The sequence below is a fragment of the Zonotrichia albicollis genome, chromosome 21, assembly GCF_047830755.1.
Source record: "Zonotrichia albicollis isolate bZonAlb1 chromosome 21, bZonAlb1.hap1, whole genome shotgun sequence".
In the NCBI taxonomy this organism is placed as follows: domain Eukaryota; kingdom Metazoa; phylum Chordata; class Aves; order Passeriformes; family Passerellidae; genus Zonotrichia; species Zonotrichia albicollis.
Window position 1 is genome coordinate 1,291,053 of NC_133839.1, and position 19,568 is coordinate 1,310,620.

The following is a 19,568-nucleotide window of genomic DNA, read 5'->3' on the forward strand; positions in this document are numbered from 1 at the left end:
TGCCCCGCCCCGCGGGCTTAGGAAAACAAAACAAAAGCTGAGCACGCAGGGCTGCACATCACGAGAGCCTGGCTGGGGCCTGGTATGCTGGGCTGGGGCTCAGTCTGCCCCGGAGCTCACCCTCAGGGTGCTGGGGGAGACTCTCTCCATCGGGCACAGGGGCAGGGAACACCCGGGCTGTCCCTGGCACTGCGGCAGGAACACAAAGCCCCCTCTGCTGCCAGGTACCCCCAGCTGCCAGGTACTCCCTGCCCAGGGGCAAGGAGGGGGTGCCCGATGGATATCCGGGTGGTGCTCGGCTGTCCTGGGGGTGGCAAAGCTGGGAGCCAGCCCAAGGACCTGGGTGGCAAAGCTGGAGCACTTGGGGGCACAGGGGAACACCAACGGTGGCAAGGGGCACAAAGAGCAGGGCTGGGGGCAGGATGAGGTATCTGGGCTGTGGATCCCCGCGGGGGCTGGACACAGACCCTTGGGCATAACCTGGGTGTTTGCACCCAGAAATGGTTTAGCCCCAACGACGGACGGGCTAAGCCGGTGTGAAGGGTGTGGAGAATCCTTGGGGACCAGCCCAGGTCCCCGGGGCTCTCCCCTTCCTCCCTGATCCCCCTGCCCGGTGCAACCCCTTCGCAGAGCAGGTAAAATGAGCTGGGTGCTCACAGCCCGGCTCTGTCAGGTTCGGGGGCGGTCGGGCTGGGCTCGGCTGCCCCGCACCTGGGTGGGGGGAACGGGGACCGACTCCGGGCACATCACGTGGCTTCCCTTACATAATTCCCTGATAAACAACATGTGTTACCAGTTCCCGCTAGGATTGCAAAATGCTGCTGTGGGGACAGAGGGCTGCTCCCCCCGCGGGGCCCCGCACCTGCCTGCGGCCTTGGCCGGGCTCCACACGGGGACAAGGGCTCGGATGAGGGGCTGCAGCGTTAACCCTGCAGCTCCCCAGCCCCTGCCTCTCTCTGAAAGGTGCTGCCGCGCAGGCAGGAGTCCAGCAGCCCCTCGGGGAATGAACTCTGCAGGGCTGGGGCAGGGGAACGGGATGTTTCCCAGCCCCTGGAGATGGGAAGCAGGACTGTGGGAATAAGATTTCCTCCGCCGGGTCCCTGAGTGATCTCCCAGCTTGTTGGGGGAAAAGGCAGATGCTGTGGTCTCCCTCAGAGCCCTCAAGTCCATGCTCCCTGTGGCCCCAGGCTCCCTGTGGTTCCCCTCAGTGCTTGCCCCTGCCAGCTGGATCAGGAATCACCACAATTCTGCCCTGCTGTCCGTGGCTGAGGAAGGCTTGCAGAGAAGATGGCAGGGGTCTGCATGGAAGGGGTCTGCAGAGTCCCCCCAACACCCCCTGGCACCCCCCAGCCAGGAGCACATGCCCAAGGCACTGGCAGGCCATGGTGCAGGCAGTGCTGGCCTGGCTGGGGCAGACCAAGAGGTGACTGGCCTGTACACAGGCTCTTCTCTGAGGCATTTATTGGGGTGTTGCTGGCTCCTGCAGGAGAGTGAGGCACAGAGCAGAGGGGGGACACAAGTTGGGGGGGCACAGGACAAGGACAGACACAGCTGCCAGCACAGCTGGAAGGGCTGAGGAGCTCAGGTCTGTGTGGCCATGGGCTGCTGGCTGAGGTGAGGGCTGAGCTCTGGGACCCTCTGGAAACTCCATCTGCACCTACAGCTTTGTTTCTGGAAGGAAGAGAAGTGCTGAGGGGCTGGCGGGGGTGTCCAAGCCCAGCACCAGGGCTGAAGACCTACCTCTGCCTTGCCAAGCACCAATGACAAGTAATGGAGCTGTCCCCAAGGACCCCAGGCTTCACCCCAGCGTGCCCCTGTGCCAGGACATCTCATCCTAGATCAGACCTCACCCCAGGAAACACCAGTATAGATCCATCAAGCCCAGTCTGACCCATGTGGCAAGTGAGCGGGGTTTGCTTTGCCACCTGATGCCCATCGTGAGTGATGGTTTGCCACACAAGGGCACAAGCTCTGTCCTGGGGAATGGTCTGGCATGGCCCTTCCCGTGCCAGCCCAGCCCTCCCACATTCCTGGGGCAGGACCACACAGCCACAGTGCAGCGTGGATCTGGCCCAGTGTGCCCAGCCCACTGACAGGACAGGGTCACCCAGCTGGTGCCCAGTGAGGGACCAAGCCTGGCACATGGGGGCACCCAGCGCATCACCCAGCATCCCCAACTCACCATCGAGGACGTGAAATTCATCTGCAGAGTCACAAAATCCTGAAAGAGATAGAGCCCAGGGGGATCACCTTGTCTGGGACCTGGCACCCCCCAGCCCCTGCACCCCCAGGACACTGCAGGGCACAGCCCCATCCTTGCATCTTTGTCCCTGGGGTGGCCAGAGCACGGGGACAGAGCCCACACGGGTCTCCCAGAGGAGCATGTGCCACCCACCATAGGTGGGGAAGTAGTAGGTGACATCCTGGCTCAGCCCCACGGCCCTGGCGCGCTGCTCGAACTTGTCCACGACGGCGTCACTGACGCGGCTGCTCCGTCCTGCAAGCAGGGAGACACCAGCACTGGCTGCAGGCCCCAGCTGGCCCTGGCCCAAAGCCACCCACGTCCCTACACAGGGCCCAGGGGGCTTTCAGCTCAGAGAAGTGGGCTCCCAGTTTCCCCCTCCCCCACAGCATCTGGGAACCATTCTCCAGCTAGGAGTGACCCCCATTCCATGTTGGGTCCTCCAAGGCCTCAGCTGGCCTCTCCAGAGTCCAGCACAGGTTTCCCACCACTGTCATTCACCTGCCATGAGACCCCGAGCCCCAACCTACCATAGAGCTTAACAGAGATGCCGCGGCCCTTCTGGTAATAGAGAATGATGAAGCTGCTGGGGTCAGCCTCACCCACCACCACATCCACTTTGCTGCTTTTCCTATGGCCTGGGAAAGACGAGACGCTAGCCCAGTTAGTCCCAGTCAGTCCTGGTTAGCCCCAGCATCATCCAGGGGCTTCTTTTCACCACAAGCCGAGTGTGCGAGCAGTGAAAATCAGAACCAGAGTGGGACAACCCCACAGGCACCAGCCCATGGTGTAACCTGTAATGGCATCTGGCACTTAGTGACCCAAGACACAAAATACTAGGAGTGCACTGGGAAGAGGGACATTGGTACCAAAACCCTGCTGAGAGCAGGACTGAGGGCTCCAGCAGCCTCCTGGGGGGACTGGGGGGCCCCAGAGCAGTCTCCCTCACCCTTCAGCAGGAAGCGTCCGGGGGCCTGGGCGGGAAGGTAGTGCTGCCTGATTTCCCAGCACATCCTGTCCCTGCAGGGGGAGAGGAGGAGGAGATGTCAGTACAGGCTGTGGAGGATCTTCTAGGATCCCTGCAACCCTGCCTGCCAAGGCACACATGCTGTTTCCTTGGGACTCGGTTTTCTCCCCAGGGAAAGATGTCCCAGAACACTGGGGAGACATTGTGAGAGATGCTGAGCTCAAGGAGTCCCTGCCACCTCCCTGCAACGCTGAGCCTGGTCAGGACCTTAGGGCCCATCAGGCTGGGGAAAGTGCTCACAGATGTGCTGAAGGTCCCCATCCTCAGACAGGCTGCTCCTAGGATAGTCCTAAGAGCCAGTCCTGGGCTGGGCAGCCTTAGAGCCACCACGTCTCAGTTTTGCCAGCCTGGCTGTCCTCACACTGACCAGCCTGGGCACCCCCAGCTCGGCTTGGGCTAGTGGACATGTGGGTGGCAGAGTGTCCATCATGACCAGAGCACCCATCGTGGCCAGGGTTTTGACTACAAAATTCCTTGGAGGGTATCCCACCCATATTTGCTTCTGGGGCAGCTCTGTCCTCTTTGGAGCCTATGGCCAGGGCACTGGCACTGCTCTCAGTCCCCATCCCAAGGCACTGGTCCTGTTCCACCCTGCCTGCAGCATCCCTGTCTCTGCCCACGGCCCCCGTGCCTGGCATCACTCACAGCTTCCTGAAGGTGCTGATGGCCAGGCTCTGCCCATCCAGGACGGTCATTGTCACTGTCGTGGCCTCCAGCTGGTGGCTGTGCTCTGCCAGGTAGCTGCAGCGGGAGGCCATGCCGACCAGGAACCACTTCCCTGAGAGCTGCATGGCACAGGGGTGGCACCATCTGCTGGGCCACAAGCCTGGAGTGCCACCACTCAATCACCTTGAGCACCCTCTCTCTCATTCATCAGCTCTGCCCACAGCTGTTCCTGTCCCAGCCTTGCACACAGGGCACAGTGGCCCTTCAGGGGCTGGTTGGTGGGGTGGCAGGGCAGAATGAGCCTGGCATGGGGACAGGCTGGGGGTATGGAGGGGCTGCCCAAGGCACCTGCCCATGGCTCACACTGCCCACAGCACTGCAGGCACCCCAGTGCCACACTGGGTGTCTGTTGGCATCACAGAATGCCGCAGGCCCAGCTCGCCCCGCCAGCAGAGCCCTGAGCTCAGCCCCAGCCCCACAGTGAGAGCGGCTGCACCGGCGCTCCGGCAGCTCCACATGAGTAAGGAAGGGGCTCCTGTGAGGCTCCGGCCCCAGCCCTGCTCCGCGGGCAGCTCTGCAGGCAGCGCTGGGGCTGAGCCGGGCTCAGGCAGGCCTGGCTGTGTGGGGGGCGCACCGAGGGCTGGGAGGCTGAGCCTGGGGAGGACAGCGGGGGTCAGACCTGGAGGGGGACACGGGACGGGCTGCAATGGTGGGCCTGGGGAGGAAGGGCGCAGGGGGTCAGCGCTGGACGGGCATGCCGGCCGGGGATACAGGAGGGTGGGCTGCAATGCCGGGTCTGGGGGGACACACGGCACGGGAGCCACCGCGGCTCTCTGCAGCCCACCCGAGTGCGGGGCCGGCGGATGCCCACAGAGCCCTCACCTGGTGGAGGCTGAGCGCCTCCTGAGCTGCCACTTTTTCGAGCGCACTCTGGGGAGGGGGCGGCCGCCGTCTCCGCGCCGCCCTCTGCCCCCTCGCCGTGAGGAGCAGCCCGAGGAGCAGGAGGGTGCGCAGGGCCGCCATGTGCTGCTGTGCGAGGCCGGCGCTGCCGGGAAGCGGCGGGGCCAGGCGGGCACGGCCGGGAGCCAGGAGCCCTGGGGGCGGCTGGACGAGGTCATGGCCGGGGTGAGCGCAGAGAGCGGGGCCGGGACAAGGCGGGCGGCTGAGGAGGGGCCGGGCCGGGCCGGGGGCTCCCGGGATGGGCGGGGCCTGTTTGGAACAGGGCGTGGCTTAAGGGGACATAGACATGTCCTATGGGGGCGTGGTGCGAGGAGGGCGTGGTGCGCGAAGGGGGCGTGGTCTTCGGGGGCGTGGTCGGACCGGGCGGGGCGGGGCAGCGCTGGCTGCGGAGTGCGGAGGCACTCCTGAGCGATCGCGCCGCGCTCGGCTCGCTGTGTCTGGCACGCTGCGGGGAGCTCTGTGCTCGAGCCGTCGGGGCTGCGGCTGGACGCGCCCGGTGATTGGCCGGCGGGGGAGCGCCGGCAGCGCCGGCCGGAAGTGGCGCGGCGGGGCGGGGGCAGCGGAGCCGCCGAGGTGCGGGGGGACAGCGGGGACACCGGGCACGGAACGGGGGGAACACCGGGCACGGAGAACACCGAGAACACCGGGAACACTGGGCACGGCACGGGGGGAACACCGGGGACAGCGGGCACGGCACGGGGGGAACACCGGGCACGGGAGATACCGGGGACACCGGGCACGGCACGGGGGAAACACCGGGCACGGGGAACACCGGGACACCGAGCACGGCACGAAGGGAGCAGCGGGCAGCGCTCGGGAGGGCCGCGGGCCCTGGGCGGGTGCGCGTCCCCGCTCCGGGCCTGACGCCGGCCCCGCTCGGTTGCAGGCGCGGCGGCAGAATGACACGATGGACGCGGGCTGCCCCCGGCTCCCGGACACCGTCCTGTTCGAGATCTTCCTGTACCTGGACCACGCTGACGTCCTCTCGGTGGGGCTCGTCTGCCAGCAGTGGCGCGCCGTGGCCCGCGACGAGTTCTTGTGGAAGGAGCTTTTCTACCGCTACTACCGCGTGTCCCGGGACGTGCCCCGGCACCCAGGTGCGCTCCGGGGCGGCGCCTGCCCTGAGCCCGGACCGAGACCGCTCTGCTGCCACTGCCGGGCGCTGCAGCCCTCGATCCGCGGTGCCTCGGCTGTGTCCCGGTGCCCCGGGCTGAGATGGGCACGGGAAGGGCTCTGGGTCTGCCCGGACCCTGCAGAAATGGGGGTCCAAATGCTGAAAATGCTTTGCCTTTCCCCTCTTCTCACAGAAAGGTTTCCTGAGCTCCCTGGGCAGGTGCTGTCTGTAGCTGCTATCCAGGGAGATCCCGGGAGCTGCAGTGAGTCTCCACGGGCTGCTGCATCCCAGCCTCCATGGCATCTGTGCAGTCACTCCTGCCTTGGATCCCTCCTTTCTGGCACTTGGAGCCCCTGTGCTGCAGTTGTGCCCCTTCTGCAGCGGGAACAGGCCCTGCCACCAGCACCTTTGGCTGAGGCTGGGCTCTGCAGGGACACCCGTGCTGACTGGGGGATGAGTGGCCCTGGGACAGCACTGGGGACAGGTGCTGAGTCAGCAGCTGCCCTGCATCACCAGGGCAGGTTGGACTTGATGTGGGCTCCCAGCAGGAGCTGGCAGAGCCTGGCAAGGCTGTCCCTGTGTCAGAAGGCTCGGGGGTGGCAGTGCTGTGGTCACAGCTGTGCTCCCTGCTGAGCACACGTGCTGACAGCAGTTTGGGGCAGTGTGACAGCTCTGTCACAGCAGCTGGGAGCTGCCAGAGCCCCCGTGCTGCCCAGGGGGGTTCTCCCCGAGCAGCCCATGCCCGGTGTGTTGTGGGGCTGTGCTGAGGGAGTTGGATCCTGGATTGGGAATTGCAGTGGCTACAGAAGGGCAGGAGGAAATGCCAAGGATCAGGCAGTGGGAGCTGATCTCCTTGCAGCAGGAGCACCTCTGCAGAAGGGCTCCCAGGGGAGGTGGATGTTGATGGGATTCCTCCAGGCTCTGTGACTGCTCTTGCAGACCCTGGGAGCTCCCTGGGGCTGAGGATGTTCTCTTTAGGGTTTTTCTGAAGCCTCTTGACCAGGCTCATTCCCTCCCAGCCCCCTAGAGCTGCTTAGTCAGCTGCCAGCCCTGTTCGTGAGCACTAATTAGGATCAGGCAGTTGTTGTAGCTCAGTAAGGTGTTGAGGCCCCTCCCTGGCAGGGAGCTGTGGGCACCCTGCACAGGGCAGCAGGGCAGGGGCAGCTGGCAGCCGTGGGCAGGGGCTGGAGCTCGAGTGTGGGGGCTGCCCTGGGCGGCCCCATGGTTAGAGGAATGGTATTCAGTGGGTCTGTAAGATGAAATGTTGGGTTTGCTTGGCCAAACGGGGCCTGCCCAGGCTTTTCCCAGCTGGATGGGCTAGGACCAGGAGGTCCAGAGGGGGCTGAAGCCTTGAGCAGCAGTGGGATGTGCTGGCAGCAAGCTGGTCCCTGCCTGCAGGAGCAGTTGCCTCCTGGACTGCAGCCTGTTCCAAAAAATCCTTCAGTCCTGTTCAGTGTCACTAGGAAAGTTGGCCCTTATCCATATACATGTCTAATCCTCTTTGCTTCTCTGGGATTTGCTGCTGCAAGAAGTCTGTAGGCTGCCTGGCCAGGCCCTTCGTTAAAAATTTTCTTTATTTGGTTTTTATTGTCCGTCAGTAAGACTCCCATGAGTGTGCCCCAGGCTGTGCTCAGCACGCTGTGCTCAGCTTCTGTTCTTGTCTTTCATTTTTTCAAGTCTCTTTCCTCATGGAGATGCTTTTTTCCTGGTCCCAGACCCTTTCTGGAGCCGTATTAATTCTGTGTGAGACAAGACAGAGGTAACCAGTGCAGAGCTGGGTATGGTGAGGAGCAGCTTCTCTCCGGTCCCACCTGGGTGGTTTGGTTGTGCTGGCACACATGTTCCTTCTCAGGACTGTTTTGGTCTGAAGGCAGCACCTGTGCCTGGTTCAGTGCTGGTCTGGAGAGCAGGAGTGTGCTGTGGAGCTGTGTGTGTGCTGCAAGAAAGGGGTTTGTGTGTATGGGAGTAGGGAAGCTGCTGAGGAAATGCTGAGGGCTGGTAGCTGAGCTGCAGCCCTGGGCTGGTGCCCCAGCAGAGCTCCTGGCCTTGCTCACAGGAGCCAGGATTGGTTTATCAGAGCCTGGTGCCATGTCTGGCCCAGCTCTGCTTCCCTCCCCTCACACTCATGCCCCGTGTCCCTGCTGTGCTGCAGGTGCTGTCTCGTGGTACGAGGAGTTCCAGAGGCTCTACGACACCATCCCCTGCGTGGAGGTGCAGGCCCTGAAGGAGCACAATGACCAAGTTTTGCACCTGAGCTTCTCCCACTCTGGCTGCCTGTTTGCATCATGCTCCAAAGATTGCACGGTCAAGGTAAAGTGGTAGGTGCCCTGTCTGGCTCTTGCAGCCTTGGTCCAGTGGGGCTTGGCCCTGAGCAGCCTTTGGGAAGTCTGTGCAGAGGTTTGACCAGATGTCCCTGGACTTGGGCTGCTTCCTGTGGGTGCTGAGCTGTCTTCTAAGCCATAGAACTAATGACTCTTGCAAGTGTAGCCTTGAGGGCTGTATGGAGCTCCAGCCTGTGTGGAGGTGGCTGAGGTGCTTTGCTTTCTAGGTGCAGATCAGTGTCCTGTTGTGCCCTGGGTCTGATGAAGACTGGGGAGATAATGATCCACTGCAGTGGATCATGTCCTCCCTGAGTGGTTGTCCTGGGAGGAATCTGTCTGAACATTCTGGAAATCCAGCTGTGATAGCACCATTCACTGCCTGAACACCTCCTCTGGCCAGTGGAGCAGCAGTTCTCCATTTGGCTCCTCTCCGTTTTCTGTCAGGGGAATGGACAGGGGTGTGGTGAGCAGAAGGTAGTTAAATGGGGTTTTTGATACTGTTTGTTTTTCATGTCCTGGTGAGTACTGGCAGAACAGATAAAGGAGAACCACTGTCAGCCTTCTCAGCAGCTTCCTGACTGTCCCATCTCTCTGTAGATCTGGAGCAATGATCTGGACATCTCCCTGCAGCACAGCTCCAACATGAGGCCATACAACTGGAGCTACACCCAGTTCTCCCAGTTCAACTCGGATGACTCCCTGCTGCTGGTGTCCGGTGTCTTTGTGGGGCCTCACAACTCCTCCTCAGGGGAGATTGCTGTCATCAGCATGGGTAAGTGGGGCTCCCCCGGGCATATGAGTGCTGGGTGAGGGGGTTCCCTTCTCCTTTGGGTGTGCAGTGCCTTGTCTCAGCTCGTTCTGACTCCTGAGCTGAGGGGCTCTGATCACAGCTCTAGAGGGGAGACCTCGCAGACAGCCTTAGCTCTGCTCAGGTCACTGCAGCAGCACCTCAGGGCAGTGCTTGTGTATTTACCCTCACTGCTCTTCTAAGTGCCACTGTGGGCAAGGGTTACCCACATCACTCACCTTGGAGCTCCTGCCTATGGCATGTGTGGTGCTTGGCATAGAGCTACAAAAACCCAGAATGGTTTGGGTTGGAAGAGACCTTAAGGCTCAGCTTATTCCAACTGACTTGAGAATGCCCAAGATTTTAAGACAACTAACCCAGAGTATTTCCTTTGGGCAGTGTCCCAACCAAAGGGCAGAAATTCTGATGGAAGTTTTGCTGCTCCAAGGGGGATGGGCTCCACTGACCTCCACTGGGCCTTGTGGTCAGGTCATGGAATCACACGCTGGTTTTGGAAAGGACCTTAAAGCCCATCCCATTCCACCCCTGCCATGGCAGGGACACCTCCCACTGTCCCAGGTGCTCCCAGCCCTGCCCAGCCTGGCCTTGGGCACTGCCAGGGATCCAGGGGCAGCCACAGCTGCTCTGGGCACCCTGTGCCAGGGCCTGCCCACCCTGCCAGGGAACAATTCCCAATTCCCAATATCCCATCCATCCCTGCACTCTGGCACTGGGAGCCATTCCCTGGGTCCTGTCTCTCCATCCCTTGTCCCAGGTTCCTCTCCAGCTCTTTCAGAACTCTAAGGTCTTGTCAGAGTCTTCTCTTTTTCAGGCTGGACACACCCAGCCCTCTCAGCCCATCTCCAGAGGAAAGTGGCTGCATGCAGCTCTCAGGTCACCTTTGTGGCCGTGGTCTCACCCTTAGGTGTCACAGGACTTTCTGAGGTGTTGTCACCTGAGCCTCCTTCACTTGTGCTGCAGCTCTGTGCATGAGGCTCATTCCCCCTGTTATCTCACCATCTTTGTGCAGAGTCCCACAGTACCAGCAATCAGGAGTGCAGCAGGAAGCAGGAGTGCACGGCTGCCTTGGCTGGAGAGGCCCCAGGCTGCAGGGGTGGGAGGGAAATTCTGTGTGTGTTTAACTCCTGCTTGTCCCCAGGGCCTGCTCTGGGCCCTGCTCAGGGGAAGGGTGGGAGGTTGAATTGCTCTGTGCTCTGGCTCTGTGCACTGCCCTGTTATTTTGGTTTCCTTTGTGCAAGGTATCATCACACATTTCTGGAGAAAAGAGAAATAATCTGTCTCTGTAGCAGTGGCTGGGAGCTGGATGGGGGTTGGCCCCTCCTACAGAGACCTGGATCCACTTCCTCTGTCCCACACGGTTTCTCCAGGGCTCTTGCTGGAAGTCACTGCCTCACTCTCATGTTTCCCTTCCAGAGAACTTCACGCTGCTTTCCAGGGTGAGGAATAAGCCCTATGATGTGTTTGGCTGCTGGCTGAACGAAACCAACTTGATATCAGGCAATCTGCATCGGATTGGACGCATCACCTCGTGCTCAGTTCTGTGGCTGAACAATGCTTTCCAGGTGAGCTGCCTTCCTTCCAGCTTCACAGGCAGTGCAGCTTCCTGCTGGCACCTGGGGGAGGGAGAGCTGCAGGGAAGGATGGCTCAATCCTCCTGTCCTCCCTGTTTGTCTCCTCTGACTTGCCCTCAGGTTCCTGAGCTCGAGGCAGCCCTTGCATGAGGTTTCTCCATGCTCAGTTATTATACTCACTGCAGTATTTTAACTCTGCCCTCAGATCTCATTAACTTTTGCCACATTAATTAGGCTGAGGTGTTGGCTGCAGTGCTCCACAGCGTGCATTGCCCAACAGCAGGGCTGCTGAGGTCCTTGATAGTCTGAAGCTGGTCCTGGGAGTGCTGTAGCCTGGCCTGTGTCCCAGCAATGGGACCCTTCTCCCTTCTCCCACCTGGTAGCTCAGGGTGTTGGTGTGAGCTGGAGGCTGAGCTCTCGGTCCTGCCTGGCCTTGCTGAGGTTTCTTGGGCCAGATGCTGTCTCTGATTCCGTGGTGAGACTTGGAGAGCTGAGTGTGCTGGCCTCAAACTGCTCGTTCACTCCCTAGCACTTGGGCTGCTGAGTCGGGTTCCCCATGTTTTGCCTCTGTTTCAGTGCCACACCTGCACATCCCCACGTTTTGTGATTTTAACAAGATGCTGACCCCAGGTAAAACCTCTGTTAGCAGAGACTTTTCCCACAGCCACATCTCCGTGCTGCACTGAGGCATTAACCAGCATTACACCTTCCATCCCTGAGAGGCCAGGAAGGACCTTGCCCATAACAGGGGCATGGGAGTACAGCTGTAGGCTGGGAACAGTGAGGCAGAGAAGGACCTGCTCGGTGTGTCTGGAGCAGATACCAAGCTGCCCCTGCTGAGGGGTACAAGCACGCTCCAGGAGCACAGGGATTCTCTGCCACTGCTGTTGTGGGACAGAGGAATCCTACTTCATGCTTATCACAGAGGCCTGTTCCTGAAATCCTTGTCAATCATAAAATGTAGAGTATCCTGAGGTGGAAGGAACCCACAAGGATCAAGTCCAGCTCCTGGCTCTGCACTGTAAAGCACCAGGTAGTGCCAGCTGATCACCTCAGGGTTACAGTGGCAGCAGGGCTGCCCACCTGCTGTGCCTCCTCACTCCACTGCTGCCTGCTTGCAGGAATGTTTTCTCTCGCTCTGTCTCCATCCAGGATAGGAAGGAGCACAGGAGAGCTGGCAAGCCTGGGGCCCCTTCTTGTGTCAGTGACCCACACACAGCGTGGAGGGGTCCGTGGGGGCTGGTGTCACTGCACTGCCTCAGGTCTGGGTTTGAACTGTGGGGCTAACTTGGGGTGGTTCCTGCTCACTTCTCCCCTCTGCTCGCAGGGCATTGAGTCTGAGAATGTGAATGTAGTGAAGAGACTGTTCAAAATCCAGAACCTGAATGCCAGCACCATCCGGACCGTGATGGTGGCTGACTGCAGCCGCTACGACTCCCCGGATCTCCTCCTGGACTACGAGGAGCAGCTGGCTGCTTCCTCCCCCTGCCCGGGCTTTGATCTCGGCAGTGACAGCGAGGAGGAAGGGGCCAAGCCCAGGCCGCCTCCGGAGCCAGCCGTACAGGAATTGCCAGATGTGCCAGCAGAGCACGGGCTGCAGCAGCTCTTTGATGGGATCATGGAGGGCCACGGGAGGCCTGCCATGACTGACACAGAGCTGGAGACTAAGGTGGCCGAGCTGTTTGTGCGAAACAGAACTAAACCGCCCGAGCCAAACCTGCTCCCCACAGACAGCAACAGCAAGACAAAGTACTTGATCTTCACCACAGGATGCCTCACCTACTCCCCGCACCAGATAGGTAAGTCTGGGTCTGAGCCTGGTACAGCGGGGCTCCCTAGGGGCCTGGGCTGCGGCTGAGCTTGAGATTTGGGTCAGGAAAAGACTTGGTCTTCCTGCTGTCTGTTTGTGAGGTGTGGACTGGGGTTTGCTCTGGGTTCTGAGAGGCCCCATCACTGTGGGGAGTTTCATCTCCGCTTGCCTGAGGGTTGTTTTGTTGCTGCCAGCATGATACGTGGCCAAAGTCATGGCAAGGGCTGAGCAGAAAAGCAAGAAGGAGCTTCTGCTGAAGGACACCAGCCATGAGCAGCAGTGTGTGCAGGGGCAGGACAGCAGTTGCCCTGGAGGAGTGTGTGCAGGGACCCTCGTCCTGTTCTCTTGTGGGGCTAGACAGGGCTGGTCTGAGCAGCATGGAGTTGATGTGTGAGTCACTTGTGCAGTGCCCCTGCCCCTTGCCTGCCTCCCCTCTGCCATGGTGGGACCACCCTTATGTGGGCATCCAGCCTCAGTGAGACACTGGGGCCTGGGGAGGTTTCCGAGGGGATGATTCACTGCCCCAGCCATGCTCGTGTGGTGAGTGAGGCTGGGCAGGCTGCAGCCTCCTCTGTTGTGCTAGGCGGGTGCAATGTGCTGTGGGTGTGGCATGTGCCGGGCCGTGGCATTGCTGGTGACATTGTCCTCTGTTAAGATGTCACTTGCTCTCACCTGCAGCACCCCTGTTAAGACAACAGGTCTAGCAGAGCCTGAATTTACAGGAAATCCTCGGGGAGCTCCTCAGTGGGGAGCAGGAGCAGGGAGACTGGCTGTTCCCCAGGAAACCCTAAAGGTGGCAGAGAGGTGGAAAGGACCAGGAGTGTGGGGAAGGAGGGAGCTGTTTCCAGACAAGACTGCTATGAAGCCAGACGGTTTCAGTTCTTTTCACTGCTCACACAGTTACAGCCCTGCTTTCTTGCTCTCCTGACTTTCCCATGACATGGTCCCTCACCAGTACAGCCCAGTAAGGCGGGGGAAGGCAGTTTCCAGGGCTGTAAGCAACTTAGTCTTTGCCCACCTCAGTTAGGAATATGACCTGGACTGAATGAGCTCTGCTTCATGCTCCTCCTGCCTGTGGGCTGGGTTTGAAGCCAGCCATGTTGACTCAGCCCTGGGCTGAGCTGAGGCAGCACCTGGATCCCCTGGGCTGAGCTGAGGCCACCTGGCAGCCTGCAGCCTGCCATCCACCGAGGCAGGGCCTTTGGGCTGAGGGATTTGTGCAATGCCTCTGAGCTCTGTGTCTCCCTGGCTGGAAGCCAGCACTTGCAGTACAGGCTGCTGCTTGCAGGGCTGGTCACTGGCTCAGTTCCTGTCCCACCATGAGTCACTGCAGTGTCATTTATCCTTTGGTTTGTGTGCAGAACTGGCCCTGTGCACCTGCTCTGTGCCCACAGGACCTGAAGGAGCTCACTGTGCTCACCTCCCACTCTGTGCAGTGCTGCTCCAGCATGAACTCAAATTCTCATTTCTCATGCTGATTCCAGGTTGAGCAGCCTGTCCTGCTGACTCATGTGTGTTTGAGTTTGGAACAGGGAGCATGGTGCTGTGGAAGTGAGGATGAAGATGCTGGTGAGCAGCACCAGTGGGGTGGAAGAACACCAGTCCTGTCTCAAAGGTGCCAGGCTCAGGGGAAGAAATATTAGGAATGGCCTTGGACTTGAGCTGTAATGGGGTGTCACCTGTGTCTCGTTGGGCTACAGGAGAGGGCTAAAATCAAAGGTGTTGTTAGCAATTCCTCCAGAGGGGCGATGGGATGGGCTGGGCCACCTTCCAGCTCCCCTAGACCTGCTGAGGATGAAACCTGTGTGTGCCCAGGAGCTACTGAGGCTCACAGGGGTCCTCCAGGAAGCTGTTGGGGATGGACCAATTGTGGATCTGTTTGTGTTTTGGACCTCTTCAGAGCTGGAAGGGGACGGGACTTGACCCATCACTTGTCTCAGTCAGGAGGTTCAGAAGCTACAAATTACTTGAGCACAGTTTGGGTTTAAATGTTTGTTCTTTAAACTTTCTGAAACAGATCCCCATCTGCACTTGACAGTGTCAGGGGAAAACCCTGCCACAGCTCATGCATCTGCTGGGCTGCTTCAGGCTGGCTGCTGCAGAGAATGGGCTCAGCCCAGGGAATCATTTCAGAGAAAAACCCTTCCACAACTAGTGTGTCTCCTGGGCCAACACAGCTTCCATGTGCTCCAGAGATGGCTGAGGCAAGGTCTGGCTGTACCCTCAGGCTCTGGGATCTCCCTGCCTGGGGTTTGATGTGCAGCCCACCTGATGAGCTGCAGGAGCCTGGCCAGGACAGCAGCCCTGTCCCAGAGCTTGCACAGCAAGCCAGTTCTCCTTTCTTAGCCGCACCAAGGGAAGCGCCTGCCTGAAGCCTGGGACCTCCCCCAGCCTGTGGGACTGCCTCCCTGTGCTTTCTGTCCCTCAGGGATTAAGAGGATCCTGCCCCATCAGATGACGACGGCAGGGCCGGTGCTGGGGGAGGAGCGGCGCTCGGACGAGTTCTTTGACTCCCTGGATCACGTCATCGACATCCACGGGCACATCATCGGCATGGGCCTCTCCCCTGACCACCGGTGAGCACACAGGGCTCCAGCCACTGCCAGCGTGGGCAGGAGCTGCTCACGGGCTCTGTGGGGTGACCAGGACATGAAGTGGTGGATGGATTGGGTGCCTGCTGATCCAGGTGGTGATGGTGTGTTACTGCTGAGCTTCGCCCCCAGCCGAGGCAGGAATGTATTCCTGACCCAGCTCAGGACAGGGTGGCTCCTTCTGAGAGTGGAGGAACTGCCCACACCCATGTGTCTTGTTCCTGAGGTAGATCATCCATAGAATCCTAGGATGGTTTGTGTTGGAAAGTAGCTTAAAAACCATCTAATCCCCACCCCCTGCCATGGGCAGGGACACCTTCCACTATTCCAGGGTGCTCATGCTCCATCCACTTGGCCTTGAACACTTCAGGGATGGGGCAGCCACAGCTGCTCTGGGCAATCTGTGTCAGGGTCTTCAACCCTCATAGGGAACAATTTCTTCCCAATAGCCCATGTAACCCTGCCCTCTGGCAGTGGGAAGCCATTCCCTTTGTTTTGTCTCTCCATCCCAGCTCCCTCTCCAGCCCTTTTGGAGCCCCTTTAGGCTCTGGAAGGGGCTCTGAGGTATCTCTGGAGCCTTCTCTTCTCCAAGCTGAACACCCCCAGCTCTCCCAGGCTCCAGAGCAGAGAGGCTCCAGCCCTTGGAGCATCTCCCTGGCCTTCTCTGGAGTCCAACATCTCCACATCATTCTTGTGTTGAGTTCCCAGAGCTGGAGGCAGCTCTGCAGGTGGGGTCTCACCTGAATGGAGCAGGGGGGGCAGAGTCCCCCTAGACGTGCTGCCCAGAAGACAGCCCCATCATTAAAGATAGTTCCAGTGAGATTAGAGAGGTGTGACCTGAGCCCTGGCATCACCTTTCAGGCGCAGTGGTCCTTTCCAGACATGGCCAGGAGTGTTCCAGCAGCCCTTTCCCTGTTTCAGCCTGGGTTTCAGTGAGCTGGGCTGCAGGCTCCATCCCTGCTGTGCCAGGGGCTGTGTGAGCTGTGGTGCAGTGCAGGTAAGCCCTCTGTGCCCTCCCCAAGGTACCTGTATGTGAATAGCCGGGCCTGGCCGCGGGACTGCGTCATCTCGGACCCGATGCAGCCGCCTCCCATCGCGGAGGAGATCGACCTGCACGTGTTCGACCTGAAGACCATGAAGGAGGTGAAGCGAGCGCTGCGCGCACACCGCGCCTACACGCCCAACGAGGAGTGCTTCTTCATCTTCCTGGACGTCAGCAGGGACTTCGTAGCGAGGTGAGGGGGTGGGCAGGATCCTGACCCTGCATCTGGGAATGCCTGGGCATGTTGCTGTGGGATGGCCGTGTGAGCAAAACATGTTGTGTGTTGGAAGGAGAGCGGGGAGTGGGATTGGAAAGAGCAGAGGGACTGACTTGGAAAGTGCTGATAAAGGGTGGCTGCCCTGGTCCTGCTGTAAATACCCTGCCTTAAATCCCTGAGGAAAGGGTAAATCTGGGGCTGTGGTGTGTTTGGTGGCAGGTGGCAAATGCCCTTCTTGGGGCTGCAGGTGCTGTGGGCTGAGCTGAGGGGCCCTGGATCCCAGAGGGAGCTGCCTGCACAGGATGAAGCTCATGGAGACAGGGGCTTGGGTACCCTCTGCCCCCATCCCCACAGAACAGGAGTGGGAAGGGCAGAGTGTTGGGGCTGCTGGGCTGACACTGGGACCAGTGGGACACCCTGACCCCTGTCTCTCCACCCCAGTGGAGCAGAGGATCGACACGGCTACATCTGGGATCGGCACTACAACATCTGCCTGGCCAAGCTGCAGCATGACAATGTGGTGAACTCAGTGGCATTCAGCCCGGTGGAGCAGGAGCTGCTGCTGACAGCCAGTGATGACACCACCATCAAGGTGTGGCGCTCCCCACGGGCCATGCGCATCCGGCAGGCCAGGAGGCCCCGGCCTAGGAAACTGCTCTTCTCCTGGCTCTTGAACCAGAAAAGCTGAACCCAGGTACATCTGCTCCTGCAGCTTCCTCACTGCAGCACCTCCTTGTGAGCTCACAGAGCCCTGAGCCCTGCACAGAGATGAGCTCTAGGCACACAAATCCTACGGCTGAGCCAGGAGGGGCCCTGGCAGCAGGAATCGCCTCCTCCTTGAAGCATCGCCTTCAGACAGGACATAAGAGCTGGGGCCCTGGTGTGGTTCTGTTGGGCAGCAGCTGAGCTGGTCACTGCAGGGTGGGCTCCCACAGCTTCTCACCAGCATTGCTACTTGGGCATAGCTCTCTGGGTGAGCTCTGGGCACAGGGGACACTGAGGCACGTCCAGTGTAGGTCTGTGTGAGCTGGGGACGTGGCCAGACACGCTGGGAGCCGCCAGCTGCAGAGTGCTTGGCAGGAGCCATGGTGCAGCTGTGCTGCCTGACTGCAGGACTCAATATTGGCATTTTATTAATGTCTGTTTGTCCCAAAGCTCCACGGGCAACTTCTCTGGCTGCTGTGGAATGTCAAGTGCCTCTTCCCCATGGCACCTCTGCCCAATAGGGCAGCAGGAACTGGGGGCAGTGAGGGGGCAGCAGAGCCAGGGCTGGGAGCCTGACTGGCCCCAGGGTCTGTGTATTGGTATTGCCAGTTTCTAAACTTGGGAGGGGGGAGGGCTGGTGGTCATATGGTGCTGGCTTTGCCTCTGTCTTCCTCTGAGTAGCACTTCAATAAGCTATGGATCGGGAACGTATTTATTGTCGGGGATCAGCTGTCCCTTCCTGGGGTACCCATGAGGACAGCTCACCTCCTGCCCATGCTACCCAATCGTGGCACTTTAGGTTCTTTTGGTATGTTCTCTGTGAATAAGTGTAGACACCCACAGGTGCTGCAGGTATTCATTCACCGGCAGGTGATGGGGATGGAGCCCTCCTGCCTGCAGTGACAGCTGAATGAGCTCCCTGTCCCTGGGGCTGACCCACCATGGAGGGCTCGGCTCCTCCAGGACCCCACAGGCAGTGGGGACGGTCACTTGGAGTTAGTACGGACTCGGTGGTGTTCGCTGTCTGTCCCTTGAGCTTCTGTCCCTGTGGCAGGTACCCAAATGTCAGAGTCTAAAATTAAGCTCCTAATCTTGACCTGGCCTAGATGGGGCCCTGAGGAGCTGCTGTCACTCCTGAAGCAGGGCTGGGAAGGAGCTGCAGGGGAGGCATTTTGGGGCCCCCTGGAAGCTCCGGGGCAGGTGCCTGTGCCATTCCCAGTCTGGGGTTGCTGATAGACCTGACAGAGGTGGCAGCTTCTGTCACAATGGCACTGATGGCTTTAGCAGCCTCTGCAGCAGGAGGGTCAGCACCTGTGTCCTGCTGTGCCCCAGCTTCATCCAAAACCCCTGTACTCAGGTTTTCTGTCATGAAATTAGGGGTTCCTTCCTGTGTGTGCACACAGGCTCCACATCCTGCTCTGTCCAGTCACACAGCAAAGGAACAGCCTCCCTTCCTCCCCCAACTGTGAACTCTCCACCCGTGGCTCGGTGCAGCAGCGAGCAAGGCACTGAGGTGCTGTTTGTACTGAGTTTTGCTCTTCACTCTGGCATTGAATAAATACTCTGCTAAAGCATCTCTGCAACGTGAGCTTGTTTTTCCAAGTAGTGCTCTGCTGAGCCAGAGCTGAGGCCAGGACTGTCACAGGGCTGGGCTGGAGCACTGCAGGAGCTGCTGCCCAGCCTGTGGGAAGTGTGGGCAGAGAGCTGTGAGCAACAGGAGCGAGGCAGGGGATGGCCCAAGGGCAGCAAAGGTCCATGGTAGCCAGGCTGAACACTGCAGGTTCCAGGACAGGCCAGGGGCTAGATCCCTCCTGGATTTATGTTTTCCAAGCACTAACAGGCACAGAATGGGTAAACAGAGAGCCTTCCAATGCTGTTTGGCATTCCTGTGCCACAGCAGCCTCCTGAGCTGCAATGCCACTGTCCCCTCATTGCCCTTTGCATCTCCCTGGTGCAGCAGCTGCTGTGGTGTGAAGGGGCATCTGGGGGCTTCCCAGAGGGGACAGGTGCCCAGGTCATTCCTTGTGTTTGTCTCTTCCATACACAGTGAGTAGAGGTGACCAGGCTGCTGCCCCCACGTGGGTTTAGTCCCTGGGCTGGTGCTGCAGCATGGAAGGGGCAGGAACAGGCATCCTGCAGGCACTGGGCTCCCAACAGTGGTGAGGGAAAAGCAGCCTGTTCTGGAGGAGCTCAGAGCTGTTACAACCCAGGAACAGGACTGCTGGATTTGCCTCAGCAGCAGAAGCACTGGAACCACTGGCCCAGCCCTGCTGCACTGGTTCCCACTGGCCTTTGGCCCAGTGGAGCTCCAGCAGCCAGACTCCAGCTCCTTCCCTTCCCGTCCCATTGCAGATCCCCCTGTTCCCTCCTTGTCTGGGAATCCTCCTGCAGGGACGCAGGAGCTGGGGAGAGTTCCCAGCACAGAAATAATCCCCCAGCACAGAAACCCCCTACCCTGACACAATCCTCCTCCATGCTGTGCCCAGGATCCCCT

The 19,568-nt window shown here is 59.9% G+C and overlaps 2 protein-coding genes across 6 annotated transcripts; one reads left to right on the forward strand and one right to left on the reverse strand.

Moving 5' to 3' along the window:
• Positions 1-1,444: 1,444 nt before the first annotated feature.
• On the reverse strand, positions 1,445-5,133 carry C8G (complement C8 gamma chain). Of its 2 annotated transcripts, XM_074556103.1 has the most exons (7): positions 4,818-4,958; positions 3,915-4,054; positions 3,192-3,262; positions 2,773-2,880; positions 2,396-2,497; positions 2,183-2,221; positions 1,445-1,671 (listed from the first exon to the last, which is right to left on the reverse strand). In XM_074556103.1, exons 1-7 carry the CDS (start codon positions 4,956-4,958, stop codon positions 1,658-1,660), a joined length of 615 nt encoding a protein of 204 aa, XP_074412204.1. In that variant the 3' UTR covers positions 1,445-1,657. The 2 variants fall into 2 exon arrangements, with proteins under 2 accessions (XP_074412204.1, XP_074412205.1); XM_074556104.1 differs by lacking the exon at positions 3,915-4,054 and having other exon boundaries at positions 4,818-5,133.
• On the forward strand, positions 4,928-18,648 carry FBXW5 (F-box and WD repeat domain containing 5). Of its 4 annotated transcripts, none has more exons than XM_074556087.1 (9): positions 4,928-5,060; positions 5,782-5,992; positions 8,162-8,319; positions 8,928-9,102; positions 10,552-10,700; positions 12,037-12,508; positions 14,948-15,095; positions 16,133-16,345; positions 16,811-18,648. In XM_074556087.1, exons 1-9 carry the CDS (start codon positions 5,052-5,054, stop codon positions 17,055-17,057), a joined length of 1,782 nt encoding a protein of 593 aa, XP_074412188.1. In that variant the 5' UTR covers positions 4,928-5,051; the 3' UTR covers positions 17,058-18,648. The 4 variants fall into 4 exon arrangements, with proteins under 4 accessions (XP_074412188.1, XP_074412190.1, XP_074412189.1 ...); XM_074556089.1 differs by lacking the exon at positions 4,928-5,060 and adding an exon at positions 5,313-5,468; XM_074556088.1 differs by lacking the exon at positions 4,928-5,060 and adding an exon at positions 5,472-5,551.
• The last annotated feature ends 920 nt before the right edge of the window (positions 18,649-19,568 follow it).

Coding starts and splice junctions, on each gene's coding strand:
- C8G (XM_074556103.1), bottom strand. CDS start 4,958: ATGGCGGCCCTGCGCACCCTCCTGCTCCTCGGGCTGCTCCTCACGGCG. Junction 4,055..4,817: donor AGGCGCTCAGCCTCCACCAG/GTGAGGGCTCTG, acceptor TGTGCCATGCAG/CTCTCAGGGAAGTGGTTCCT. Junction 3,263..3,914: donor ATCAGCACCTTCAGGAAGCT/GTGAGTGATGCC, acceptor CTCCCCCTGCAG/GGACAGGATGTGCTGGGAAA.
- FBXW5 (XM_074556087.1), top strand. Junction 12,509..14,947: donor CTACTCCCCGCACCAGATAG/GTAAGTCTGGGT, acceptor TCTGTCCCTCAG/GGATTAAGAGGATCCTGCCC. Junction 16,346..16,810: donor AGCAGGGACTTCGTAGCGAG/GTGAGGGGGTGG, acceptor TCTCCACCCCAG/TGGAGCAGAGGATCGACACG.